At 43.2% G+C, this 27082-nt stretch overlaps 2 protein-coding genes across 2 annotated transcripts in view; both read left to right on the top strand.

Annotated features, from left to right (window-relative positions):
- The first annotated feature begins 4866 nt into the window (after nt 1-4866).
- The window catches only part of MCU (mitochondrial calcium uniporter), a 23712-nt gene continuing 1496 nt past the window's right edge, over nt 4867-27082 (top strand). Inside the window, exons 1-8 of the mRNA XM_057381086.1 lie at nt 4867-4899; nt 7705-7774; nt 11718-11888; nt 12386-12490; nt 14725-14885; nt 15367-15570; nt 17098-17214; nt 18352-20560. Coding sequence (XP_057237069.1) covers nt 4867-4899; nt 7705-7774; nt 11718-11888; nt 12386-12490; nt 14725-14885; nt 15367-15570; nt 17098-17214; nt 18352-18429 — 939 coding nt within the window. The 3' untranslated portion in view covers nt 18430-20560. The remainder of the gene's footprint in view (nt 4900-7704; nt 7775-11717; nt 11889-12385; nt 12491-14724; nt 14886-15366; nt 15571-17097; nt 17215-18351; nt 20561-27082) is intronic.
- Nucleotides 25194-27082, top strand: part of OIT3 (oncoprotein induced transcript 3) — a 22675-nt gene continuing 20786 nt past the window's right edge. The window contains exon 1 of the mRNA XM_057381093.1: nt 25194-25455. Within this exon, the coding sequence (XP_057237076.1) occupies nt 25392-25455 (64 nt within the window). The 5' untranslated portion in view covers nt 25194-25391. The remainder of the gene's footprint in view (nt 25456-27082) is intronic.

Raw genomic sequence — 27082 nt, 5'->3', positions numbered from 1 at the left:
GCTTGGTCTGACCAGATGTGACTTTGTGGGTACAGCCTCTTGCTATCTTAGGGTACTTACTTTTCTGTTCCACTGCTTTTTGGACCAAGCCCAGGTGTAAGGTCAGCCAGAGAGATGAAGTTATTTTGTGTTGTGCTCTCCTGCAGGGAACTGGTGTAGGATTCTCCCAGCAGTGGGATGTGCTGGGCTGCTGTGGCCTGCAGGATGTTGCACCTCTCAATATTTCAGAGCTTGTAGCCCTTCCCAAGCCATGCGTGTTCTGGCGCCGACTCCAAGGTCTGCAAGAGCCTGCTRTGTCTTTTCAAGAGCTACAAGCAAGGTTCTCTCATTCCTGAGTTTATTTCCCTGGAAAACCAGTGCGAGTTGGCTGCTCCCCAGCACACAGCAAGGCGGAAGGAATTTCCTTGCTTTTTTGGGAATCTCGTTTCATAATTCTGCTTATTGTTTGCGTTTTGATGCTGGAAGTGCAGGGAAGTGTCAGTGAGGTGCTGTTTCCTCGTCAGGAAGCTCTTTTTGCAGTGGGAGAAGAGGGGCAAGAGTTCTTGTTTTAAACTGGATGTAACAAAGAGTGAAAGAGTTGCCTAATGGGGTCGGTAGGTGCTAGGGGAAGAAAATGAAACCAGAAAACAAAACAACAGCTAAACTGCCCTGGGGAAATCGCAGAGGGRAATCCATCTGATGCCTTCTCAGTTAAGCAGTTTCCTGCTGTGAGTGGCTGAAAGAGACAGAATCCCCTGAAACTGGTGAGTTCAGAACTCATTGAATTCTTGAAATGTCCTTTTAAACAGTGGTTGACAGCCACTTTAATTTTTAAAAGAGAAGTAAAAACCTTTCCAGTAAGATTCAAGTGGCAAATCTGGAAATTAAGGAAAGGAATTTAGCTCTTGAGGTTTCCAAGCTGACACAGGTTTAAATACATCCTAGTGTTTTTTGTTTTGGTTCTGTGTTTCAAGTCTTCAGGATTCAAATGAATTAAAATTCTCAGGTTTTTTTTGGTTTTTTTTTCCCCAGTTACCATAAGGATCGTATTAAAGAAGTGGAATCCWAACCATCCTACTCCAGTAAAGCAAAAATATTTTCATAGTTAAAATAGCATAGCATCACAAGCTGTCAGGGAGATGTTCCAGCCCTGCTTTGTGTTGCCTGCCAGAGGTAGGAAGGACTATGTGAAGGCTGGATGTAAGAGGGAGTGTGGGGGTCGGGTGTACCCTGGCTATCATCTGCCTTGAGTTAGGAATTGAGTAATTCTCTGAAGTTGTTAACATTTGCAATAAAATTAAGAATATAGACTARGAGAAGGTTTTGGTTTGGGGTTTCGATTTGGTTTTTAGTTTGGGGAAAGTGATGTGCATCCTGACAAGGGAAGCACCTGTTAAAATCAATAGATTGTTTGACTGATATGTTTAATGTGTCAGATCAACTTTTTCCCTTTTTATTACCTGCTCTTGGCTCTCATCTCCCAGAGGCTCAGTCAAAGCCGTCAAATGCAGTAATATTCCTGCTCAGCAACAGTTCCTGCTGCTCCTTCTTGTTTCAATATCTACAGAGCAGCAGCAGTTCCTGGAAAAAAAGGCACAATGAAGGATGAGGAGCAKTTACTTCATCCCTGCTTTTTTCCCCTTTTCTGGAGAGGATTAATCTCCTTCCTCCTACCCTTCCTCTTCCTGGACACTGTGGATTACCTGCTTCTTTTTAGGCAGATGGGCAAAGGAAGCAGGATGAGAAGGGAGTATTTATAGCTCACCTCCTGTTTATGTTCCCCTCCTAGCAGATGTGATGGAGCTTTGTATTAATGCTGGAAGAAGAGAAGATTCAGTCAGGAATGAGAACAGAGGAAAACAAAGATCATTTGTTAATGTGTAGGTCATACAAAGTGCTTCCAAATGTAAAGAATAACACTTCCCACATTTTGCTGGCATTGCCTTTTTGTTGTGTCCGTCTCCAGCCTCATTTTAAAACACAAGGAAAACAAAAATCCAAGAGGCGTAGCACTGCAGTTCAGACGGATGCTCGTTTGCTTGACCTTCATCCACATGAAACGCTGCCCTGTGGAGGCAGTGGGCGCAAAATGTTCTTTTTGGTGCAAAGTCTGACCTCTGGAGTGGGATGAAGTAAGGGCATGCTGTCAAAGGGAGAGAGGAATGAGTTCAAACCAGTGGGATTAAATCAGACAAGTGCTTGGGTCCCAGGAGACAAGCTGTGTGGTTTGAAAAGGCAGCAGTCTGGACTTGTTGAAGAAAATTGTGCTTGGAAGTACCTGGGTTGTTGCTGTCACTGCGAGGGCACCGCTCCCAGGTAACTGTGGTGTTCCCTCTCCAGCTAAATCCCCGGGGGTTTGCCTGGATGAAGTGTGAGCAGTACCCTTGAGGGAGCACAGGGTGTTTTATCACATCCCAAACAGCAGCCCAGTGGGGTTTTCCTTGAGGGAAATATTTACATGGTCATATTGGCCATGTGAACATATCCAGAGACCATAGCAAAAAGCTGGAGAAGGTCTTCCATAGAATCCCTGGTAAAGTTGGGCTCAATTTCAAAGGAAGATTGAGAGTTATTTTTCTTTTTKAATTACCTTTCTTCTCCTAAAGAGAGACCCTGGAAGTGGGCAGTGGTGTCCGAGTGCCTCAGAAACAAAAGAAGGGGGTGTGAGAGAGGGAGGCAGGAATCTCCGATGGCAGGTTGGCCCTTTCTGATCCCTTGGGAGGTGTCTGAGGAAGGCAGGGGGAAGATGTTGAGGAGGAATTATCAGGAATTGGGTGAATCTGGCAGGGTCTGAGCACTGGCAGCCGCTGGGCCCCTCATGTGGCGCCACCATCTTGCCCTGCTTGCCGCCCTCAGAGCCGCGTGAGGGACTCCTGTGGGCTGGGGAGCTCCTGGGAGCACTCAGAGCCCTGTGCTGGTTCATCTGTGAGGGGTTTTATTAACAAACTGGATTAATGGTCGCTGTGAGAGGTGTCTGTATCTGAGGGGTCTCTTTGCAGGCCGTGAGGGGTGCTCGAGGCTGAGGCGTCTCTTGTGTCTGGGATGTCTGGTGCTGAGGGGTCTCTGAAGGTCTGTGGGGTGCCATGGGGTTGAGAGGTCTCTGTGATGGTTGGGTGGGGTGCCGTGGGGCTAAGAGGTGTCTCTGATATCTGTGGGGTGTCTCTGATATCTGTGGGGTGTCTCTGATATCTGTGGGGTGTCTCTGATATCTGTGGGGTGTCTCAGGAGGCTGAGAGGTGTCGGGGTTGAAGGGTCTGTGATCTCTGTGGGGTGTGTGGGGCTGAGGGGGTCTCTGTGTGGGGTGATGAGGGGGTCTCAGTGTGTAGTGTCTGGGTCTGAGTTGGGTCCTGGATAAAGGGTTGGGCTAGGGAGAAGGTGTTAATTTCAGCCTGTTTCTTGGTATTATCTACTTTAATTGGAAGTTAATCAACTTCCCCTTAGTCTAGTCTGTTAAGCCAGTGAGTAGTGGYGAGTGGTGTCTCTGCCTTTATCCTTTTATCCTGCATGCTCCCATCCTGTTTCTGAGCAGCTGGCTAGGCAGCTGGCCCTAGTCAATCCACCACAGCAAAATGTACTTAAATTCCGTCAGAGCTTATGTGCTGGTGCAATAATGCTGGCTGTGTTGGGAAGTCAACTCATTACAGCCCCTGGACAGCAGGGCATGGTTTTGCCTTGAGTCTCCTTTACTTTGCAAACAGCTGGTGTGAAGGAGAAGGAAAAGAGGACAAAAGGGGACTTGGCAATTTAGGATCAAAGTACTGTTTAGGGGAGACCAAAATCTAACAGATTGAGTAAGGGAGCAGAAATGAGGGAAAGATGGATAAATGGAGCCCTTCAGCACGTTTGAGGTGCGTGGTTTGGGTTGCTGTGGCTGCTTGGGGAGGCTTGTAGCAGTTTTTATCACTGARAATGCAGCCTGGAGGTTTTAGGGTAACCGCTTTTGGAGCCACGAAAGATATTCAGTGTTTCATGCAGTAAAAGTCAGGACAGAGAGGAAAAATAGCTGTTCCTATTTTTCTGGAAAAGTCTGCTTTATATCAGACTTAAGGCAGCCTCATTTAAAGGAGGCCCCTTGTAATTTGTAAAATAGATGTTGCCAGTGGCACTTGCAAATGTGTCTCTTAAATGCTTCACTTGCAGTAAGAAATTTTTATGCACAGAATGCTCTGTTTTTCACAAAAGCTCTGCAGTTCTTGCTGCACTGGTTCTCCAGGTAATGAGTTAGCAGCATGTTTTACTTGGGTTCTAGAGTAAGATACTCACCTTTTTTCATGCTTGGGATGTGGGTTTTTTCTAGACAACCTCTTTTCTGATTTTAATTAAGTTTTGGAGACTCAATCTCCTAAAGTTGTTAGCATTCCATCATTGATAATTATGTACCTGGAGAACAGGAGCTGCTCCCTCTTTTCCCATCAGAGAGCACTCAATGATAGCTAAAAGGCCAATTTTCCTACCAAGGCTTTGATTCATTTTGTCACCCATGTAGTATTGAGAAAGCTACGTTACGATCTATGGAGATGCTGTTATTTCTGCCTTTGGGTTTTTTAATATAGACCTGGACAAGACTGGAGGAAGCATTAGTTTTAGACAGAGAAGTGGGACTTTCTTCCTATTGCTCACTTAATTATTCTGGGAGTGCAGCTGCTGCATAACCCTGAGCCTCTTAACATGCTTACTGCAGATATCTTACTGCAGATAAGGCAGGAAACTAAGGATCTGATGGATGTGCAAAGTGAATTCCTGTGTGTGCTCTTGTGAGAGCCCAAAAAATTATTCTGGTGCTCAAAGCTTGTCACTTCAGTAGTTTGGCTTTGGTGCTTTTCACACTCCAAGAATTGTGTATTTTGGGASAGAGGGACAAGTCTCTGTCTCAAGTAAAATCTAGATATGGTTATTCCACACTTCAGTGCTGAAGGAGGGGTAAGCCGGTGGCTGTTTGCCTGAGGGGCAGATCTGGCCAGTAAAGCTTGAAACGAGTTCCTCTCTCTGCCCTGCACTGCTCCCATCCCCAGCGTCAGCCTTCTGACACCTTTCTGTGTGAAGCTRTTGAGCTGCAGACATTGAATAAAGGATTCAGACATTTCTCTCCATCTCAATTTTAAAACAACGGTCTCCCTTCAGGAATAAAAATGATAGATGACTCCTTAAGCTCTTGCTAACCTTGGATAACGTATCATGACATTTTGGTCTCTGCTGAGTTCTGAGTTCATTTGTTTTGGTTTTTTTTTCCTTTTCCTACCCAGTAGAGATTGTTTCTGTAGATTAGGAACTGTACCAGCAGCACATATTGCATGGTGCAGTTCAGAGCTGCAGGAGTGACAGGTGTGTTTTAACAGCATCTCGTGTAAAATGAGATTTTACATAGCTGCTGGGGAGGGGGTGTTAATGAAACAGAGGGGTTCAGCCCATGCTGGGATGCAAGAATTGTGCAAGAGGTTAAATCCGGGGACACTTCAGCTTGTTGATGAGTCACCTAACATGCCCTGTTTTTTCAACCTGTTTTGCCTTTTCCCTGTTCCTGCCTGTGTTGTGTGAGGGCAGGAGGCTTCTGGGCAGAGCTTGTATGTATCAGATACTCATGGCCTTAAGGTAAAGTCTTCGCATATGCTACCTGATACCATCTTCCAGTTACATGGTTGTTTTGTAATGGGATAACGCTGGGTTTAGCGGGGTTTTGGATTTTCTGAGAACCATGGTTTTGGGCTGCTGTTCACATCTGGTAGAAAGGCTGAGTCCTGCTGTGCAARTGTTTGAAAAATGGATGATTAATGTTGTGTAAAGAGGGAGAGTGAAGCAGTGCAAACCTCGTATCAGTGCTAGCTGTGCYATGGGATCAGGTAAAACAGGTCTGTAAAAAGTCTTTGGGGTAGTTCTCTCTGACTGAGGAGGGTTTGTGTCTCACTGTGAATTCTGCCCACTTGTTATTGTATCTGATACTATTTTTAGAAGGATTAAAATTCCCCTCTTTAGGTAAAAATTAGTTCTGAAAACCAATTTGCATGTGGTGCTACTTCTGATCCTTGAAGCTTCTGATTTTGTTAATAATATAATATTGATGCCAAGGCAACAGAGCTGGATTTGTACAGGATGTGGGGCTGTAGCTGTGTTCTTCTCTGATAGTTTTGCAGTTTAAAACCTGTTTTTCTTCAGGTGGAGGGGTGGTCCTGTTTGCTCAACCGTAGCACATGGTGTCAGTCCAGAAGACTTGGTTATTTCAAATGRAAAAAGGCAAATTTGCTCCTTGGTTCCCCACAGGCATGTTTTACATTACTTTTACTGAAACATACAACTTCCTACTTTAGTTACAGCTCTTGAGTGCCGGCTTCTCTTTTCCTGTGAGCTGCCTGTTTGACCTGGCCCTGRGAAACTGAAGATGCAGTTGAGAGGAGGCAAATTGAAAATGACTGATTTTCATTGTCAAAACTGACAGAAATGAAGGGTAAATACAGTAGATATCACAGTGMATTTCTAGAGCTGTCAATGCAGTGACCATCAGGGCAAAAGGTCCTGCTTTCAAGAAAGATTAGTGGAAACTGTCCTTGGTTTGGCTGTCAGGCTTCAGAGAACAAATGAAGTTGCAATTAAAGCCAWCTTAAGTAGATTATCAAAGGCAACCTTATAAAACACAGAGGTCTGGACAATTTGGCCGAGGAATAATCAACAATCTGGGTTTTGTTTGCAAACTTCATTAGAGATTTACTTAAACAAGCCCTCCTTGTGAGATACCTTTATAGAAATGTATGTTTGGCAGCTGTGTTTTAGCAATCAGCAAAGGAAAAGTATCCCAGACTATAGGAATGCCCAAATTTGACCACAGCTGTTTAAAAATCTGAGGCTAGCCATTGAAACATAAACCACCAGAGACAGGTGAGAGCTGSTGTTATGTTTTACTCTGTTTTGCAGTTGGGCTGTTTTGTGCCAGAGCTGTTATTTCACTGTGGGGGAGGATTAGTATATATGACCAGTATAATATAATCTAAAAGATAGACTTCAAATCAGCCTGATTCTAGATTTTCATGGGCAAAAAAATGGCCCTTGCTGAGTCTGCAGAACATACAAGCCATTTGCGTGCTTTCTTCTTACCGGGGTGTTGTTCTTTATTTTTATAGCTCAGTATTACAATTACTACTTTAAATGTTGGAACAATTTGTTCTTCTATGAATGGGCATGTTTACTAGTTGTGTCTCAGAGTTTAGCTTCCCTCTGTAAGGGCACAAAAAAGCAATGCTGGCATGGAAAACAACCAAAGAGAATGAACCTGTTAATCCACAACTCTGTAAACATTCCTCTTGGTTATGCAAAAATCTCTCTTTTTAACCTTTAMAGACTCGTGCTTTGATATGATTTCTACTCTGTGCCTGGGTAGTAAGCTAAATTGATGTCTTGAAACAGGTTGATCATGTGGCTTTAAAAATACATGTTAGGTGAAGAAAGCAAATCACAGCTGTTCTGTTATAGACTCTCGACTACATGTGTGGAGAGTGAGGTGTGTGGAGGTAAACTTGGCTGAGGGGGGGAACCCTGTGTGGTGACAGATGGAAAGGGAAGAGGCTGTTCCTGACAGGTGCTCCTGGTTTGTGGCTGTCCCTGCGGTGGCTGGGACCAAGTGCCTGGCGCAGGGACTGGGGAAGGGGCCGGCGGGAGGTGGGGGCGCGGGAGGTGGCGCTGGGGTGCGATCCTGCCAGACTCTGAACATTTGTGCTTTTTGCTGTGCCTGTTTTCCAGGTGCATCAGCGGCTGTCTCCCTGGCAGAGCGTGAGAGTGGTGTATTGCAGTACCGTAGTGCCCTCTGATGGTGAGTACACACGTGAGGAACTCCTGCCTCGCCTGGRCTTCCCCAGCTCGCATCTCATTCCCTGCCCCCTTTTCTGCTTGAGGATTTTTTGGCTGGGCACCAATCCAGTTTGGAGCTAAGGAAGCAACAGAGAGAACAATGTCAAGAAGAATTAAGGCAATGGGTAACTTTTCTATGAACTGTCTTTACAAAACTGGACAGGCTTTGTAAAGAAAGATGGAGTTGCGTGCAAATGTCCGAATCTTTTTGCCAGACTTCTTCCTGATGTAGCTGTGAGGTCTGTATGGTCCCTTTCCTTCAGGGTACTGTCCTTCCTGAAGGGAGGTGCCAGGGGCTGGAGCCAGGCTCTGTTCAGTGGGGCCAACCACTAGTACACGAGGCAAAGGGCAGAAACTGATGCAGAGGAMATKCTACCTGAACAGGAAGATCTTTTTTCTCCTGTGCACTGGAACAGGTGGCCCAGAGAGGGTGTGGAGTCTYYTCACTGGGGATATTCCAGMACCMTCTGGACACAATCCTGTGCCCTGTGCTCTGGGATGTCYCTGCTTGAGCAGGGAGGTGGCACCAGAAGACCTGCTGTGGTCCCTTCAGCCTGACCCAGTCTGTGTTCCTGTGACTCTGCCTGCCCCCAAAACTTMATTTATGTAACAAAAGTGCAGTTCATACCAGCTACCTACCAAAATGCTCAAAAGCATCATTTGCTGCAGTGAATAAGTTGGGAAGCCAAGGCAATGTTTATTCCTTTATTAAAATTCTGGGACAGCTCAAACTCTAAGCTTTCTTGATAAGGTTGCCAGAGCATAAAGCAAAAGGATGCACTGGTGGAACTTTAAAAATCTCAGTGTGCGAGAATGTAAAGAGGAAAGGAGCAGCTTTCAGCTTGCTGCCTGCTTGACATGTGCAAGCTATGCACAAGGAGTGGAGCACTTGCCCTCACAGACATGAGCAGCGAGTGTATCCTGTCCCTGTTAAGGCTTGTTAATAWGGTCTGAAAGTTAATAAATGTGGGGTTCTGGCTTTCCTAACAGGATAATGAAAGTGTGCAAAGACAAAGAGAACTTGTCTGTTCTRGAGAGCTTACATAAAAACCTGAGGRCTTAAACAAGTGKGAGTGTAGAGGATGTTGTAAGGTTGAGAGATTAATGTCTGTGCGTGCCTGATTTGATTTTTACCTCTCCTGATGTTGTGCTTGAATATTTGTCTCATTGTTTCTTCCAATAACTTCACCTTTACCAGTAGCCAATGTTCAACATTGACTTCTTTGGCCACCCTTTTTTTCTTTTACTGTACTTCATTTTGACCTCACGTGTTGCTTAAATTGATCTTAGGCAAATCTTAAAAAAAAAAAAAACAAAACACCCATGACCTGTTGCTAGTGCTCATATGATTGAGTCAGAACTTTGTGCTGCTTGGATGGAACTCATACCTCAAAGCAACCTCACACTTAATATAGCATGTAAAACATTTTAAATTCTCCATGGTCTTATTTAGCAGCATTCCTGGCTGGATGTAGGTGTCTRTAAATGCAAGTGAAGCACACTTGTATAAAATTACTTTCTTTTCCTTGTTCCATGCATTTAAATCTTGGCTTAAAATGTAACCCCAGAAGATTAGCTGAAACCTTAGCTCTGTAATTAGTGAGGTGCCAAATGCTTTGTCCACTTAGTAACCTGTGAAGTAGATGTGGAAGACAGGCCTGTGGCAGAGGAGTAGAGTGAGGCAGCCATATCATAGGGGTTTGTTAATAACTTTTACTGGAGCTGTCTKCTGCTGTCTGCTCGGTGTTATTGTGTCCTTCAGATTTCTTTCTTTTATTTGTCTCTGAGCTCTTCCCTCTCCAAGGCAGTAAAAATCTGACCAGCGTTACTTGCGTGGGAGGTGATGAGCGGATCAACCTGGAATTATGGACTTTCCCCACCAATGAATTAAGCTAGGAAATTACTTTTACAAGGTTTTTTTCAAAGAAAACATAAAGTACCTGTATTTCCAGACCTATTGACCTTGTCTTTTGAAAGGAAATAATTGGGTCTTTAATACTTCACCTAAACTGGAAATCCTAGTGAAAGGCTTTGCTTGTGCTCCTAATGCTGATGGCTCCTGAAATGCAGCAGGGCTGTTCGTGGTAGGCACTTCCTTCAGAGCTGGCAGTCCTGGAGCTSTGATTGGGATGTGGTCCCAATAGGGATACATGGAAAAAGTGTCAATGCAAACATTCTCTTATATTCTGCAGAAAACTGCAGAAAACTGGTCACTGCAGTGAGCACAGCCTGCATGATCCAGGTAGTGTTTTAAATAAAATAAAATAAAAAAAAAACAAAACAAAAACCTGATACCTGGTGTCAAAACAGCTGCTGCTAAGGAGCTCTAAATTCTGTCCATACTGTCCAATAAAATTAGCACTTTACCTTATTTCTTCCCAGTAACTCTCTGATTGTTGTCTCTGAATTCTGTGCTTCAAAACWSTAAAGCCACTAAAACTGTGTCARATGTCTGAGTCTTGAGAATAGGCAYTGATAGGTTTTCAAATACTGGGACCTCTTAGGATGCTTTAGTTGTGTTAGGTGTCCATACTCAGTTGCTTCCATCCAGTATTTAAGGACGTGAAGGCAGAAATCCATTGCAAGAGGGAAAAAGCCTTTTTATGCTCAATTCAGTTCATGGAGGTGTGTGATAGTAAAGAATGAGAATTCTTCTGGCTTTGTACAAGTGTACCTGGGGCATTTTTTCTCAACATCCATAAGCCCCCTTTTTTGGAAAGGTGTGTTGCCTCAAGACTTGTCCTCATACTTCCCTTTGGTATTTAAAACAACATTATTTGTCATTATTTCTACTTGTGTTGACTTTTTGACTGACTAGTTTTGATGTTGGCTGCTTAAAATGACTTAGCATGTCAATCCATGAGTTCAGTGGGTTTAAGGAGAACAGGAGCTGACCAAAGCTACAACAGGTGGGGATACTGAGGCAGATGAGTTGTGGGTGGGTGTGACTGCACCATCCTTGAGATGGCAAATGCTCTGAGCAATAAAAACCCCATATGTTTTTATCTAAGAAAAATACCTATAAAAGCAAATMATTTTTAGGTGTGTTATATCTCAGAACTACTCACTTGAGGACAGTTATGACTGTGATTCAGTAAAGGGCTTAGGGAGTATGAATTTTGAAGGTCTCTGTATGGATATCACGAAGCAGGTTGTCTTTTTGGCAGTAAAATAATAACCAGCTTACAGTTCATACAGGTCACTACCATGGATTTTAGAAAGGACGTTGAATCCTTGAGAATGATCTCAGAAAAACTTCTGGCAGCAACAAARAAATGGAAAATCTTGTTTTATCTACACCTAAGTAGTAATGCCTGTCTGGAGAAGTACAAAGCATATTGATTCCATGAATTTTAGATGAAATTACCTTAAAGCCTAAACTCGGAGTGCTGCTTTCCTACAGCCTTGTGCTTCTGGCAGTTTTCTTAAATGTCTTGCCTCAGGACAAGGAGGAAACCAGGACTAAACAATAACAAAAACATTTGAAGTTGGTTCTTCCTTGATGTTCCTAATATACACAGTCTGCCTTTGCCTCCTGAGCTATAAATCCTGATAAACAGCAGTGTTTTGTCTTCCATAGACCAAAACGCTTTTGTTCTCAAAACCTAACCAGAACATACTGTGCTGCCGTGTTGTGGCTTTTAGATATCATGTTGCCTTTAGAATAATAGTGACTGTGTTTAAAGTATCTCTTATGAAGCACAGAAAACTACTGTCAAGTTACTGCAGTGAGCATCTTGGACATACCTCTGTTTTTCTTTGGCCCCATCTCTTGATAAAATCAAAAGTTTAGTCTGTTTTATATTTAGCTTATGTAATCATATTTGCCTCTTTCTGTGTGGGACAAATAGAGAGGATCTGTTATTTTATTTAATGATAACTTGGTATTTTTGTTGTCTCTGTAGAAGTGACAGTGGTTTACCAAAACGGGTTACCTGTGATTTCTGTGAGTCTTCCATCGCGACGCGAGCGCTGCCAGTTCACCCTGAAACCCATCTCAGACTCTGTGGGGGTGTTCTTGCAACAGCTGCAAGCAGAGGACAGAGGAATTGATCGGGTTGCAATCTACTCAGCAGGTACTCTTGTTTACAAACTAATTGATTTATTTGCTTGCCACCTGTTTTCATCCAGCCTTTTGCTTTTGAAGTCAAAGTTTGCTGTGGTGTGAGTTCCTTGACTTTCCTGAAAAAGTAGAAGGTAGAAATGCCATTTCTGGAGTAAGAATATTGTGTAATCAGGGCTGCCAAGGAAATCAGTCCTAATGAAGGTGTTTTCTGGTGAGTYCCCTACTATTTAGTAGGGGAGACTCATGCTATGCAACCTAGGTAGAGGATTTGTAAGGAATTGGGTGTAGAAGGTGCTACAAAGGAAACATCTTGCTGTATCCTGTTGTAGCAAAGTAACTTCAGCCATGTTTCACCTTTCATCCTTAACAAATAGTATTTTCTGTAGGAAAAAAGAATAAAAGTCCCTCAGCTGGATTTGGAATGGCGTTACAAACCCTTATTAAACACTGCATGTTTAAGTCCTTTGTTCCTCCTGCTTTAATGCACCATCTGTGTTTTCCTTACAGATGGCACACGTGTGGCCTCCTCCACAGGCATAGACCTGCTTCTGCTGGAYGACTTCAAACTGATCATTAATGATGTCACATACCATGTCAGACCACCAAAGAGAGGTAAACCAGCCAGCTTCTGGTCAACATTGGGAATACATTTCAATATTTAGTTCTCTGCTTAATTGCAACATGTTTTATTAACTTGTTCAGGAGCACGAAGCATTGTTTCCAAAGGGAAACCTTGTGGTTTCTMATCGTGCCCTTGGAGCCCAATTTAGAGATATCCAAGTATTCAGAATAATCATTAATGAAAAGGAGATATTTCATTCTGTTCAAAGCTAGTGCCCCGAACCCCCCAAGAGAAATAAACAAAGGAATGTAATTACTTTAATTTTTAAGTTTTCCAAGGGTTATTTTTTTTAATTATTGAGAAGTAATTTAATGTAACTCRTTCTGAAGGAATACAATACGAGAATTAGATTGAAGTTTAGATTGTCTGGTTTGGAAGAATAAATTGTTGCGTCCCCTGACAGYTAATATTATTTCCTTTTGAGTGTGGTACTTTGAATATTGCAGATAAATCTCAAAACCTTATTAGCTACCAAACAGTGAATTAAAGGAGACTGTGCACTTAGAAGGTTGTGTTATGAAGAAACAGCTAGGAAGGGAAACCAACCTATTTTTGAGTCAATAAGAAAATCCATTTCAATAATATTCTTTGGAAGTGGGTATTTTTCAAGATGTAGAAACTTGCAGGATGCTTTTGAGACTCTTCAGTGTTATTGGTGGAGGCAGGAACTTGGTGTTTTTATCTACCCTCTGCTCCTCCTTCTGTGCAGCTTTGAAGCCTGCATAAAACACGAGGTTCTTCCATGCCTGTAGTAACTTCTGAAGATTTAAACACAAGGTTCAGCTTGGGAAATGCTGTTCTGCTTGTCTCTTGGCTCACAGATGTGGGGGATTTTTGTTTGCTTTATTGTTCTGTTATTCTGGAATTGGGAGTGCAGTACTGGGCAAGATGCTCTTTCTCCCTTAAATTATGGGTAGACTGACCTCTACTAGAGATKATTTTTTTCCCAGCTCATTAAAAGCACCTTAACAGAAAACTCTCCATTACTGAGTGTCGAAACCACTGGATATCACACACACAAAGAAGTCACTTTTCTCTGTCATCCATTGTGTGCTCATAGGTGAGCTCTGGGATTACCAAGGTTACAGGAAATTGTCTCCTAGGATTCATTTGCCTATTTGAATAGAAGATTTCTATAGTTAGTTTGTACTAAAATGAATGTGCCTGCAAATAGGTGCTGGGATCAGTTCTGTCAAACTTTTCAGCTATTGTTTTTTCATTTTACAAGATCACATTGTGCATTTGAAAATGGAAATGCCAGAATATGGTAATTTWAAATATTAAGTACTTCTTGGTGGTGACCTCAGTAGGCACAGATAGATTTTTCTTCGTAGGGGAAACAGGAGCCTTTTGACTGGGAGAAGGATATCGATGTACTTTGTGTGTCTCGGCACAAACAACTGAGTCACTTCTTTCCCTTGAGCTGCTGGTGTTAAAATTTAAGCTGTCCATAGATTTTTGAGTTGGTAATTTTGATAACCTTAGGTACAAGCCCAGGGATGCTACAAAAATTATTTTTTAAAAATTTGGTTAATGTCAAAATCATTTGCTTTAATTTCAAACTTGTTTTTTTCCATGTGGAGTGTGTAACAACACAAGTGGTCACAATTTCCGTACAATCTGATATCCTTTAGGAATCTTCTTTGYGTTGAAATGCAAGGATAAAGGAGTTTTTGTATTCGTGGCCCTGTTAATTGTTTCTAAATCCCACGAGGGAGAACTTCACTGCTTTGTAGGCAGCACAGCAAGGGGTGTTACCCACAGAGTATTGGGGAACAATTCTTGGCACTGGCACTCGAAATACTGATRATGAGACTGTSCTGTGGGTTCCTAATGGTGTTCAGSTGCCACYATCAATAACTCTGGTTGCTGGTGGTCTGCAGTCTGAATTCTGTCTGTCCTGACAGCTGGCCTGATGGATCATAACTAGTTTYGTTCATTTGTTCTSTGTGTAAATATAGATCAGAAGCAGCTGTTGACATCTTGCCAGCTTTATAGGATGTCTCTCTTTTCCTTGTCCTTATCAAATTTTAGGAATATCCAGTAATAAAACMTGGTTTTCTTTCAAGGGTATCTCATTGTCTGGGAGTGCTGGAGCTCTTCCAAAGACTTTTTTGAACAGATAGTCTTGTTCGTTTCCGGTGCACACTAACAGTGGTTTTCCAAGGGCATGTGAGAAGCCCTGTGGGTACCACTGTATAAAGCAGCCTCTGGTTTTTCCTAGAGCTCTTAAGCCATGAAAATGCCACGACGCTGAATGATGTGAAGACATTGGTTCAGCAGTTGTACACAGCCTTGAGCATCGAGGAGCACCAGCTGAACAAGGAGAAGGAGCTGATAGGGAGACTAGAGCAACTGAAGGAGCAACTAGCACCGCTAGAAAAAGTAAGAAGTTTCTCAGTGTGTTTTATTTATCCTCCAAATGCAGCCTGAATGTATTTCCAGGTTTTAATTGGGTCCCTGGCATGCTTCAAATAGTTTTAAGATCACTGAACCAAGTGTTTACTAAACTGTCTGCTTCTGGTTTCTGTGGAAATATTTTGTTTCCTTGCTTTAATTGGAAATTAGCTTGTTCATAAATAAAGGCTGGGTCTAATGCACCAGAACTTCTCTGAACATAGAGAAATAAATACTTTCCTGAGGCATTAAGAGCATGCTCAGAGTACATATAGGTGACAGCAAGATACTGATGGAAAAGAAGTTTAGCTTTGTTTGTATAATCATCATGCGTAATCAAATCATGTTTCAAACCACTTAATGTTACTATTAATATAAGATACTATTTTTACGTTGTTATTATTATTGCTTAACAATATCAAYATAATTACTTCTGAGACTGCAAGGTGTGTGTTTCTGTGTTCTGTAGGTAAGGATGGAGCTCAGCAGGAAAGCRGAGAAGAGGACAACCTTGGTGTTGTGGGGAGGCCTGGCCTACATGGCCACTCAGTTTGGGATTCTGGCCCGCCTCACCTGGTGGGAATATTCTTGGGACATTATGGAACCAGTCACCTATTTCATCACCTATGGTAGTGCCATGGCAATGTATGCTTATTTCGTAATGACCCGCCAGGTAGGACTTGTTGTACTGACTTCAGTAGAAGACTTTCTTTGGGCTCTACTCCCTAGAAAAATARCCAAGTTGTGCCTGTTAGAAGCTGCTTTGCCCCTTCCTTATCCTGTCAGAAGCCAGATGCCACTTGTTTAATTTGTGCTGCCCAGGGAGGAGGTGTGTGGCTGTGGGGTGTTCTGCTGGTGGTCCTGGCTGGTTTTCTTATCAGAAATGCTTTTATATGTTAAATGACTGACTGCTGCAGCTATACAGGTTCACCTGCTGGCAGGGATGGTCAGTACAGAGAGCTATGGAAGTACCTTCTGAGCTTCAAGGAAGCGCACCCCTCTCACATGCCGTGTTGGCCTTTTTTAAAGAGACCCAGGATCAGGCATCTTGTTGGAAATGCTTTTGTTTAGGCTTTTCACAGGTCTGGCTTCCCATCCAGATGAACAATTCCTCTCTGGACTTTTGTAATTGTGACAGATTCTCTGTGGATTTTCTAGTACAYGGTTTGTCTCATCACTTCCTAATCCCACCTAAATAATGAGGAAGGAAGGGCTCAAAGTGTCTCTGCCGTCTCAAGGCCATCAGAACAGATCATTCAGGTGTTCCAGCATGGTGTTCCAGGGGTCTGTCAGCTGCATCATTTCAGGGCCAGTATTTATAACTTTTTTCCCTCTTTTTCTCCCCACAAACTTGTCAGTACAAAATACGTTAGTTCTTGTTCTCACTGCATGGAAATTTTCACACATTGGGGACAGAAGGAAGGTGATARTAACTCACTGCTGGAGTGAAACGTATGAGTAGAGAAGCAAATATGTGACTTTGCTGGGTCTGTCTGGGATGGAGCTAACGTTCCTCAGAGCAGCTGGTGTGGTGCAGTGTTTGGCAATTGTGACCAAGACAGCCWTGATAACACAYCAGTGYCTTTGCTGCTGCTGAGCAGTGCTGGTACAGCACCAAGGCTGCCTGATCCTCCCTGCTGTGCCCCTCCCAGGCCCCCACTTCCCACCCCTGGCAATAGGATGGGGGTGGGTGAGGTGGTGTGWGGGAGCACATCTGAGACAGCTGCCCTGAATGACCAAACTGATATTCCATACCATATAATGTCCTGGTTTGTATAGATTGGGAGGGAATTTTTCCAAAGCAGCTGTTGCTCTGAGTCTGGTTGGGCATTGGTCTGCTGGCAGGAGGTGATGAGTGAYTGCTTTTGCATCACCCTTAGGTTATTGAGGTTTTTTTTTTTTCCCCTTGGTTATTAAACTGTCTTTAACTTTACACTTGCGTTTTTCTTGTTTTTTTTCCTCCCTTTGGATTCTCTTCTCTCTCCCATCCAGCTGTGGGGCAGTGAGTGAGTGACTGGGTGGGGGTTTAGCTGCTGGCAGGGGTCACCCACCACACAGTGTGAGCTTGGCCCAGGCTTGTGCCATCTGTCAGAAACTGGTCATCCTCCCAAAACACAGCTGAGACRTACTGTGCTATGGCATCCTGTGTTGCCTCCCTGGTGTAGCTTTATTCTGTCTTCTCTCCTTTTTTTCTCTTTAGGAATATGTTTATCCAGATGCCAGAGACAGACAGTACTTACTATTTTTCCATAAAGGAGCCAAAAAGACACGATTTGATCTAGAGAAATACAATCAACTCAAGGATGCAATTGCTCAGGTAACAAAAATATTTCCAGAAACAAAATAAAGAAATTACTGCTTGCTAGTTCTTCATTACTATTAATAGACACACTTCAAGCAAGAATGAATGTATTTTAAGTTTTCAGCCCATTTTCTTGTCAAAGCCCCAGTGCAGTCACTGAATTGGCTTTRATATTCTCCAGAATAGAACTGCTGGATGTGTAAATCAATGTGAAACCTATATCAATCTTTAAGGGTCTTTCAGAAACTGCTGGCAAATCTTGAGTTGCTTCAGACACTTCATGCCTCAGAGGAGCCTAATTCAAGATTTCTTTTCTTCTCAGCTCCTACACACCAGATGGATTTAGTGAGGAAGGAAGACTTGCATCCATTCAGTTCAGGTCTTTCTGACATAACACTTCAGTGCAGTCCTGGAAAATAATGTTCRGAAAATGTATCTGCATTGTTCCAGTCAGTGGGGGTAGATTTCTCAAGACTGTGGAGACAGACACTCTTGACAGATTGCCCACACTGTGGGATCTGTTCAGTAAAGGACTTAGAGATATTTCCTTGTGTTTCTCAGAGCCTTACTGCAGAAGGATTGTGTGAGCAGACAAAGCAGAGTTACCACGTTATTTTTCACTGCTCTTGTATCATCCTCTATATCCAGGCTTGGGAAATGACTGTGTAAGRTATCCAGGGCAAGATGAGTTCTATCCCTGCCTTGGAGAAGGAACTGCRTAAGGAAGGACCCACAGGTCTTTCTGAGGTTTCTCATGCCATGTTGAATACAAGTACTACTGGATGGCTATATTTTCCTGGAGCTTTTTTTTCTAGAATCAACCATCCTCTTAATCTAGTTGGGATGTTGGTTTGTTGAGGTTTTGTTGGTTTTTGTTGTTTTTTTTTTTTTTAAATATTCCAGTGAGTTTATGGGAATCCAGATCTTCCCTACCATATTCCTTTAAGTGGCTGCAGGCAGACAAGTTCAGAGAAATACAGCTGTGAATGGTTTTCCCAAATATGATCCTGGATTTTGTTTTACTCTGAATAGTTTCCTGCTGCACAGGGAAAAACAAGGAAACATGGAAAAGCTTTCCCTTCWCTAAAGGGAAATTTGTTGGGGGAAGTTGTTTTGGGAACTTGTGCTTTATAATGTATCTTTTACTTTTAGGCAGAATTGGACCTTAAGAGGCTTCGAGACCCACTGCAAGTTCATCTGCCCATCCAGCAAATTTCTGAAAAGGACTGATCAGCAGAGAAGCTCTGAACCCCGGCAAAAAACCTGTTCATAGCTCTTGCCTTTTTTAATTAAAGCATTGCAGGTGGAAGCTGGGATGTGGTGTGGGGGGTGGAGGGTTTTTACCTTTAATCAAGACAAAGGACTGTAAAGGGGAAAAATCTCCTAAATCTGAAGATGGGACATTGTGGAATGTTAGTTCTGAAAAGGGCTTGGCAAATAATCACATTTTAAAGACTGTCTGAATGGTGATTGTGTACAAATACAGGATTGGGGGGGGGGTTCATGAGAAGAATGTAATGCTGGGGTATAGGGGTGTCTTCTTCCAGCTTTGCAGGGTCTGCCTCTTGATAAGACACCAGCAGCCTGCTTAGCTTTTTAAATTTTCCTTTACCTGATTCCAATCTCTCTTTCTCTCTCAAAAAAAACAAAAAAAAAAAAAAAAAAAAAGGAGGAAAAAAAAAAAAAAGAACAAAGAATCCAAGCCACCTGGAGCTCTGGCTGGTGATCAGAACTTGCACTCCACCGCCATTAACACGCACACTTCTGGTCAGACCTGGTCTCTTTTATAAAGTTACTACAAGACTGCTTTCTACTGGAAAACCGTGAGCTTCCCCTTCCCAGCCCAACCCCTGTGTTCCACTGACTTCCTCCTTTGCTTATTTGTAGCACAGATTGGTTGTAGCCAAGTGAGAGAAGGAATGAGTTTTCTTCTGGACATTTGTTAATTGATATTTTGAATTATTCTATAATAACTATATAAACTTTGCGTCTCAATGCCCTTGAGCTCCTTCTAGAAATCTATGGCAGCATTGCATGAGAGGTTTTTTATATTCAATCTAAAGGGAGGGAGGTTCCCCTCTTCCTACCCCAAATCTGATAGCCACCTGGACTGTGTGGTATGATGAAGGCTTTAAAGGATTACAAAACTGTTGSTGGAATCATGGCTCCTGCTTTTAAATGAACAGCTTTGGAACATGAAATAATGAAACTTGATATTTGCCTGCTTCTGTAATGGCATAGAAGGTTTCATATATTGTAAAAGCATTTCCCTTGCCCAGAGGCTTTTTGAGAGCCTTGAGATCTTACGGTGCAAGACTCAGAACTGCTTTGGTTCTGTAGCACTTACCCCTGATGAAGTAGCTTTAGGTGAACTTTGTATCCACAGGTCAGAGTTTCTTAGGAGTGGCTAATGACATCTCTTGTTCTTAGCTAAAAAGAAATAAAGGAAGGAAGGTCAACCCATTACCCCCTTTTGTAGCCAAGGCTGGCTGCTTTCTAGGCAGATAAAAAAATCACTCAAAGCAGGTCAGTCTGGTGTAGCACCCTGCTGATAAATGCTGTGGAGACAGGATGACGGTGGGAGAAGGACATTAAGCTTTATATACAGAAAGGTTGGCTGCTTTTTTTTTTGATGTTTCACTACTACTCACTGTGTCATGGAAGGAGGCTTCTGTTTTTTTGGAGAACCATGTTTTAAAAAGATAGGAAAGAAAATAATTCAGTATTAACTAGACGCCAGGTGCCTTGCAGATGTGGAAACACAGCTGGGATTGCTGCCTCTTCTCACTCAGTGGCATGTTGGACCGAATGGGTGCATGTTTCTAGTTTTGGGTTGTTTTTTTTTTCCTTCCCCTTTTCCTCTGTCTTTCCATTTAATTACATTGTGTGATTATTTTTTATCTGTTTTATCCTGTTTGTGTGATGAGTTTTAAAGGGAAAAAAATTGAACACAATCCTGTAGCTGAATCCTTGGTGTGTGTTTGGGATGAGGGAGGGAGCATGGAGAAAAGTCCTTTAAAAAAAAAAAAAAGAACAAAAAAACCTGAACATGTGTAAAATCCTGTATCATTTATGAAATATGTATAAAAGAGCAATGTACTTCTGGAACAATAAATAGCTATTCAATTTTTGAATCAGTGCTCTTGAATAATGTTATTTTTCCCAGCTGAGAAGAGAATATTTGCTGTGTGGCGGCTCTCTCCTGAGTTTTCCTCCATTTCTTTTTGTTTAGGTTGTGTCTTCTTGACTGACCTTACCTCACTGGGGCCGTGGTGATGCAGATAATAGCTTTCCTGAAGAAGCCTGGATGGAGATCTGGCTGCCTTAACACAGAGATCTCGGGAGCAGTTCAGGTGGTGAGGTAGAGATAYTTGGTGTAGCAAAGATCTGCCTTTGTAAGGCCAGCATAGTAACAGGATAAAAATATGTATGGGCAGGTAATGCCCAGCAACCTAAAAGAGATACCTGTGRTGTCAGTGTATTTCTGTATTACATTCAAGTGCCCTTTTGGAGGAAAACTGAAGTTTTAGGCTTCAGTTCTTTTCTTTCTGGGCCCTTGAATGGTTTGATTTGTCATGGTGGCATACATGATTTGTTTATTAACTTTGGGAATCAGCACAGTGTGCTTTGTCCTAACTTGATGGGTTATTAGAATGAGACATTTGGTAAGGGTTTCTCTCATACCCATGGACTGCTTAAAAAAAACTAGCATCTGTGATTAGGTCATTTTTGAAACAGCTAACTTGTGTTTTTCAAAGCTGGAGGGCAAGAGCTGGAAGCTGTTGTCACCTGCCTTTAATCACTGCTGACAAGCAGCCCTTGGYCTGCTGCTGTCCCCAGCCGAGCTGCTGCCACCCATTAGGTCAATTATTTGGCTCAGTTGCATAAGAATTCATCCATTTTGGCATCCAGGAGAACAGGAGGCTTCATGACATCACAGCACCACAATCTCTTTTGAAAGCAACAAGATGCTGTTACAAAACTGTTTCTGCACATGCTTTAATGTTGTTCTAGAGAAGATGTGGGTAAAAGAAGTAAGAAAAGTGTCTGCACTTGTGCCTAAAATCCACAAGCCTCCCCCTGCAATGTCAGTGCCTTGGAATGCTAACACTGAAGAGAAAGGTGGGGTTTGTTTGTTCTCCTGATCCACACTGCTGTATCTCAACATCAACACACTCTTGCAGCRACTATTTCCCGTTTGGGAGCCAGGCAGGTAATAGGGTCCTGTTCCCCTGGCAGCTCTTGAAGAGCAGGCAGTGCTGCCTGAATCTTAATGTACCACTTCAATCCTCAGCCCTGCTGAGGAATAAGCAGCAGGGTGCATTGCAGTGCTCAGGTGCTGCTTTTTCTACCAATTTTGTTAATCATTTGATTAACCTCTCCTTTGAGGGGTCTTTCAGATAAATACGTGATCAGTTCTAAGTTTTCTGGAGAACTGCATGAAGATCCCTTTGCCACACCTGTGAGGCTCTTCCTTGCAGGCTCCTCTAGGGAAGGTGTTCTTGGCTCCTTTTTCCTGAAGAGCAAAGAAACCCTCTTTCTTTCCTCCTGTAACACTTCCTGCCTGGCAGTCAGCAGTGATGACACCCCTGGCTGCAAGTTCTTGTGCTTCCATATTGGTTCCAAGAGGGTTTGCATGATGCTGCTGCTGGCTGTCAGACCATGGCACTGAGCCAGCCAAGTGAAGCTGGCCAAGTTGCCCTGTCTTTGAGCCAGTGGACCAATTTCTTTGATATCCCTTGGGGTTTTTTTTTTTTGTGTGTGGAGTTATAAATGCAAGCTTCTTTCCTYTGTGCCCCATAGTATGGCTTCATTTTCACAGAAGAAGATCTTAATATCTTAAGTATTCTTTGACCTATCCCAAGAGACTCTAATTATTCCCTTTTAAAGAACCCATCAGGCTTATTTCTTTACTGACAGAAAAGGGGTGAAAAATAAAATACAGTAATGAAAGTTAGATTTGCAGTGTACTTAAGTCCTGAAGTAGGGGAGAAGCTGCTGTTAGGTTGTGCTGCTGTGGCTCTGAGGACTTTTAAAAGAGGAGTCCTATTCCTCTTTCTGCCTCTGGTTTTGCAGTTGTTGGTGTGCTATCTATGCCCTATTTGCTCCATCTGAAAACGGAGGAGTGTGGAAAATACATTGGGTTCTGTAGAACCTGTGGAAAAACRAAACAAGTTCTGCATCACAGTGCTCCACTAAGGGAAAGGAAATAACTGGTCCTTTTAACTAAGAGTGAGGTACTTGAGGTACATTAGAATCCACTCTAATGGATTTGTGAGGTTTTGCTTGTGTTGAGTTTGCCTCACACTTCACTCAGTTTGTGTTCCCTCCCTGATCTCCACAGCCCTTCCCACTGGCACTGAGTCCTGGAACAAGTTGTTTACAGCAGCAAGGCCTATCTCARAGTCCTTGACTCTAGTGCAATCCATCTCAGCTGCCTGTCATGGCTTATTGTGAACCTACATCCTCCACTCAATCCCAGACAGGGATCCTGTCCCTTGTGCCGGGTTCTCTTCTCTCTCTGCACCAGGAAGTGCTGATTAGCTCTTCCTCCTTCTCCTTCTAAACAGGCTGCAGGTTCCTGCAGCCAGAGCTCTGCTTCACACACCTCCCAGGCAYTGATGTGTCCTGAGAGGTGGCTCTGACAAAGCCAAGGTCATCTCAAACGCCAAAGCATTTTTATTCATCAGTCAGTTACAAACTGTACGAGGTTTTCCAGCCCAGCCAATGCTTTGAAGAATTTGAGTTCCTTATGTAGGATTGGTAAAACTCTCCAGAGATGTCTGGGAGGGGCAAGAAGTGTGGTTGCCACCTGCAAAATGAACATTCYTTCTTGTGGTAAGAACATACATACGTAGGCTTTGTAGTAGGTTTAGAAAATCCCTTTTGGATACCAAAACAAAATCTCTGCCCTCTATTTTAATATTTCCTTTTCTCTTAATATCTTTTAAACAGTACTGGTGACTTCTTTTTAGAAGTACAAACTTGAGCCTGATTATTTTTGGGGTTTTGGGCTCATTAATCTTTGGGATGCAGATGTGGAGGTCAGGAACAGCAGGTTTGCCTGGAGCGTGCAGACCCTACGGAATGTAAAATGACCTGTTTGAATAGTGTTTCTCCCAAAGCATCTCTGTACAGGCAGGTTGTTTCTTTGGGTTTTTTTCCCCCTCTTTCTCCTCTCAAGATTAACTGTTACAGTTCCTTSATTTTGTTTGTGGGGGAATTGGAGGCATGAATATCACCGAAATTAACTTGCAAAGCAAAAGTGCTGATAGAAGAGTTGCCTCTGGTGCTTCTTCCCAAAAATATTTAGAGACAGGACACAGTCTTCTCCAGCTCGAGGCCACTTCCTTCAACTAAATGTTATGGTGATTTGGGATAGTGTCGTCTCTGGGAATGCTGRGGCAGCTCCTGCTTTAATCCATTTTGGGGAACTTGATAGGGCCTGTAGGTGACACCTTTGAGRCTCCAGTTTGAGATGCTGCAGTTCATTTCTCTGTGAATTGTCAGCTGTCAGTCACTCACATGTACCTGTCAAAACATTGTTGTAACAGGCTCGTGTAGCAGCTACAAAACAGAAGCAGCTGGGGATGAGATGGTTCAGAGAGCTGTACACACCTGGGACACAAACAGAGCATTCCATTCACGCTTGTCCGTTTTATTTATCTGGGATCACAAATATGRATCAACCTCTCAATGAAAATGGCAAAATAGAAATTCCAGTGGCTTGTTGGATTATTGTCTGTTCAATTTTAGTTTCTSTTCTGGGAATTCACATAATCGCCTCTTGAGGGTTATCTGCCTTGATAGCTTTGTGTAGTGAATCTCTTYTCCTTTCCTGTTGTTGGAAAAACTTTTCTGGTACTGCACAGCTGTCAGCACAATGGAGCCACAAGAGTTTTATTTTTTTCTTGTGGGAGCAATAACAATAATTTATTTTGGGATTTTTTGTTGTTCCCTGTAGTCATTCACCACTGAAAAAAGACTTCTGTGCTGGGGTGGAGCAGAGCAGAATATTGCACTTCACTGCCGGGGACACACCCAGACACAGAGAGGCCATTGAGAATTTTCTGTAATGCACAGTCCCTACAAGACAGACAAGCACCCAGCTCCTTATCTTGTGCAAACTCAACATGGARATAATGAGGCACTCTTTTCCTGCTGGAATTTGAATCTTGATGTCATTTCTTAGGCCAGCCTGCTGCAGAAATGCAKGATGCAAAAAGAATGGGGAAATGCCCTGATTTTTGGGAACTGTAGGTTTAGCTGCACTCATTGCTGATAAAGAGCTCTTACAATAAGAGTTGGTGGGGTGAGAGGGAAGAACCCTTTCTGGGTTTGCTGTAGCAGAGAAGAGATTCCAGGTGCTGCATCTAGAGCTTGTGGTTGTCACCTGCACATCAACCCACTTCAGTTTGAACTGCTCAGGAGAGGTTCTCAATTAATTGGTTTTACATCAAAATTAACTCCATAAGCGCTGAGTTTGGTTTGTTTTTTAAAGACAAGAGATTGTAAGACTGTTACAGAAAACTGTCTTTGCTTGCCTTGTTTGATAATCTCACTGCAGGAGAGGAAAGGGCCGTTGTGAAGCCCAGGAACAGCTGATTTCCCTGTGGGACAGCAGCCTTTCAGTTTGACTGATGTGTCCATTGTAGCTCTACTCCGAGCGCTCCTCTGCAATCGCTGCTCGGAAGGATCAGTCCTGCTCCTTTGGCYACAGTTTCCTGCAGTTAAGGCTCCTTAGCCCGTGTTTTGTGCCTGGAGGGAGCTGTGGAGTTTGACTTGTGGAAAGAGCAGAGATAACAAGCACCCATCTGTTCTTCTTTTCCATCGCTTTGGGATGTCCGGGTGTCCCCAGTTAGAATTCTTCTCTGGATAAGATAGTGGAGGTGTCACTGTGGGCCATGCAGGGCAGAAAACAATAGCAGGTCAAGTGCAGAAAACAAGATGGATCAGTAAGTACATGTCAGTGAGGGGCAGAGCTGCTCTGGGGAGGTCAAGGCAGGAGCTGTTCCCCACATCCCTTTGGCTTCTTCCTCTGATAAACTTCCAGGAGAGCAATCACTTCACTTGCTCCTCTGGAAGCCTGGAGTCAGAAGCTCCACTGAGAGGAAGGCTGCAAGAGCCACAGCCTGTATAAGGGTTTTCAGGTTTCTGTCCCTTGAGTGGTGGCTCTTCCTCGGCTCAGTGGGATGTTTCAGTACTTGTTTTTCTGTATCTACTTTGTCATTCAGCTCCAGCCGGTGTCTTCGATGGGTGAGTAAAGAGGCATTACCTTATTTCTCTTTGCAAGCTCCAAGGTTCACACTGAGCCTTGGAATTCTTAGGTGAAAGACTGGAAGGAAGGTGGGAGAAATATCCCTTCTCTTTRAAGGTGATGTGAAATTCTTTCCAGTTGGAAAGATCCTTCTTTTATAGAGTGTGAAGTCTCCTTTATTGGGAGAATCTCTATTACCAAGGCACTGTGGGATTTTCCTCTGCCTTTGGAGGACAGACTCTATGAGTAGACATTATGCTTCCTTTTTGCTTGCTTCTTTGACAAATCTGAACTAATTTTAGTGTTATAATGCAGTGCTGCTTACTCTGTTTYTTAGTTGTGCTGCAGCAGAGACCTCAGGTTACACAGTGCACCCAGGATTAATCTCTGCAAAATGGGGGGTTCACCAGTGCTTGCTGGAGCCTGCTTTGTCACCCGGTGTATCTGCTACCGTGTCAGCCAGAGAACTAATGATATCATCAAGATTACAAATGGAAAAGCTTTGCTTCATAGCTAATGCTTGTCAGGCTGAATTGCTCAGGCCACGCAAGAAGCATTGGGGAGGAAAAAAAATTGAGCCAAGAAAAATAAAAGATAAGGAGCTGGAGACAGTTATTCATCTTGTGCAAACCCCCAAGCCTGTTGTTTAGGGAGCAGAGATGAGAGGCTGATCAAATGCTTCTCTGTTTTTGTGGACTGTTTTTTTTTTGGTGTTTTTTTTTTTTCTGAAAAGCTCATATTAATTTAATTAATTAAAATGAAAAAAACTGTGCTGCCAAAGACTGCTTGGTGTCTGCAGGGAGGCTGGCGTGGGGCAGTGCTGGCAGTCCAAAGGTGGCTGTGAGGATCTGCAGTGTTCCAAAAAGCACTGTCTGCTTTTTCTGCTTGTTTGCCTCCCCCTCAGTCCTGCCAGAAGCTCTCAGGGAATGAAAGATGTGAGGGAATGCTACCTCAATTCCCCTGACGTGCCTTCTTCCAGCTCCTTCTGAACTGCTACATGTTCATCTCAGTAAATTTTGTCTTTAAATTATCTCTGGATGTTTAGGAGACAACATAATCTCCCGAGAGGAGAGTTCCCAGAGTGTGTCTACAAAGGATATTTCATAATTACATGAAAGCTAATGAGACTGTTGGTATTTTTAGTGCTGCCCAGCTGGGAAGCTGACAGGGCATTCCTGCTTCACCTCGCTTGGCTTTTAACAACATGAAAACCTTTTAATCTTAGTCAGTGACTCACCCTAAGGCCACACCAAATGCTTTGGTGGAAACCAAGGGAATTTGACTGAGGGAAGCCCAGAGGAAGCTCTGTTCTGGACCTATCCTCCCTTTTGGGACAAGTCAAACCAGCTGTTGGAGGATGGGGTTTACAGCGCTGCTGCTCTCTGTGGGTAAGGGCAGGCAGGCTGAGGCAGGTGAAAAGGAGAGCTCCTGAGGGATTGCCTGGTGAATCCCATCAGMGATTCCCTGCTGCATTCCCCTCTCTGCTGCTCAGAACTAGGCTGGTTGTGGTGGCAGTGAATCAGCTCCTCTGTGTATCTTTGAATWGTGGCACTAGAGATTCCTTCATAACCCAGATCCACACTGCCTGTGCCAGCCCTGCAGCACTCCTGACTCTGACAGCTGCTC

This window comes from Malurus melanocephalus, unplaced genomic scaffold, assembly GCF_030028575.1.
Source record: "Malurus melanocephalus ecotype Western Australia unplaced genomic scaffold, MMel_1.1 scaffold_491, whole genome shotgun sequence".
In the NCBI taxonomy this organism is placed as follows: domain Eukaryota; kingdom Metazoa; phylum Chordata; class Aves; order Passeriformes; family Maluridae; genus Malurus; species Malurus melanocephalus.
This window is presented reverse-complemented; position numbering and strand designations above follow the sequence as displayed.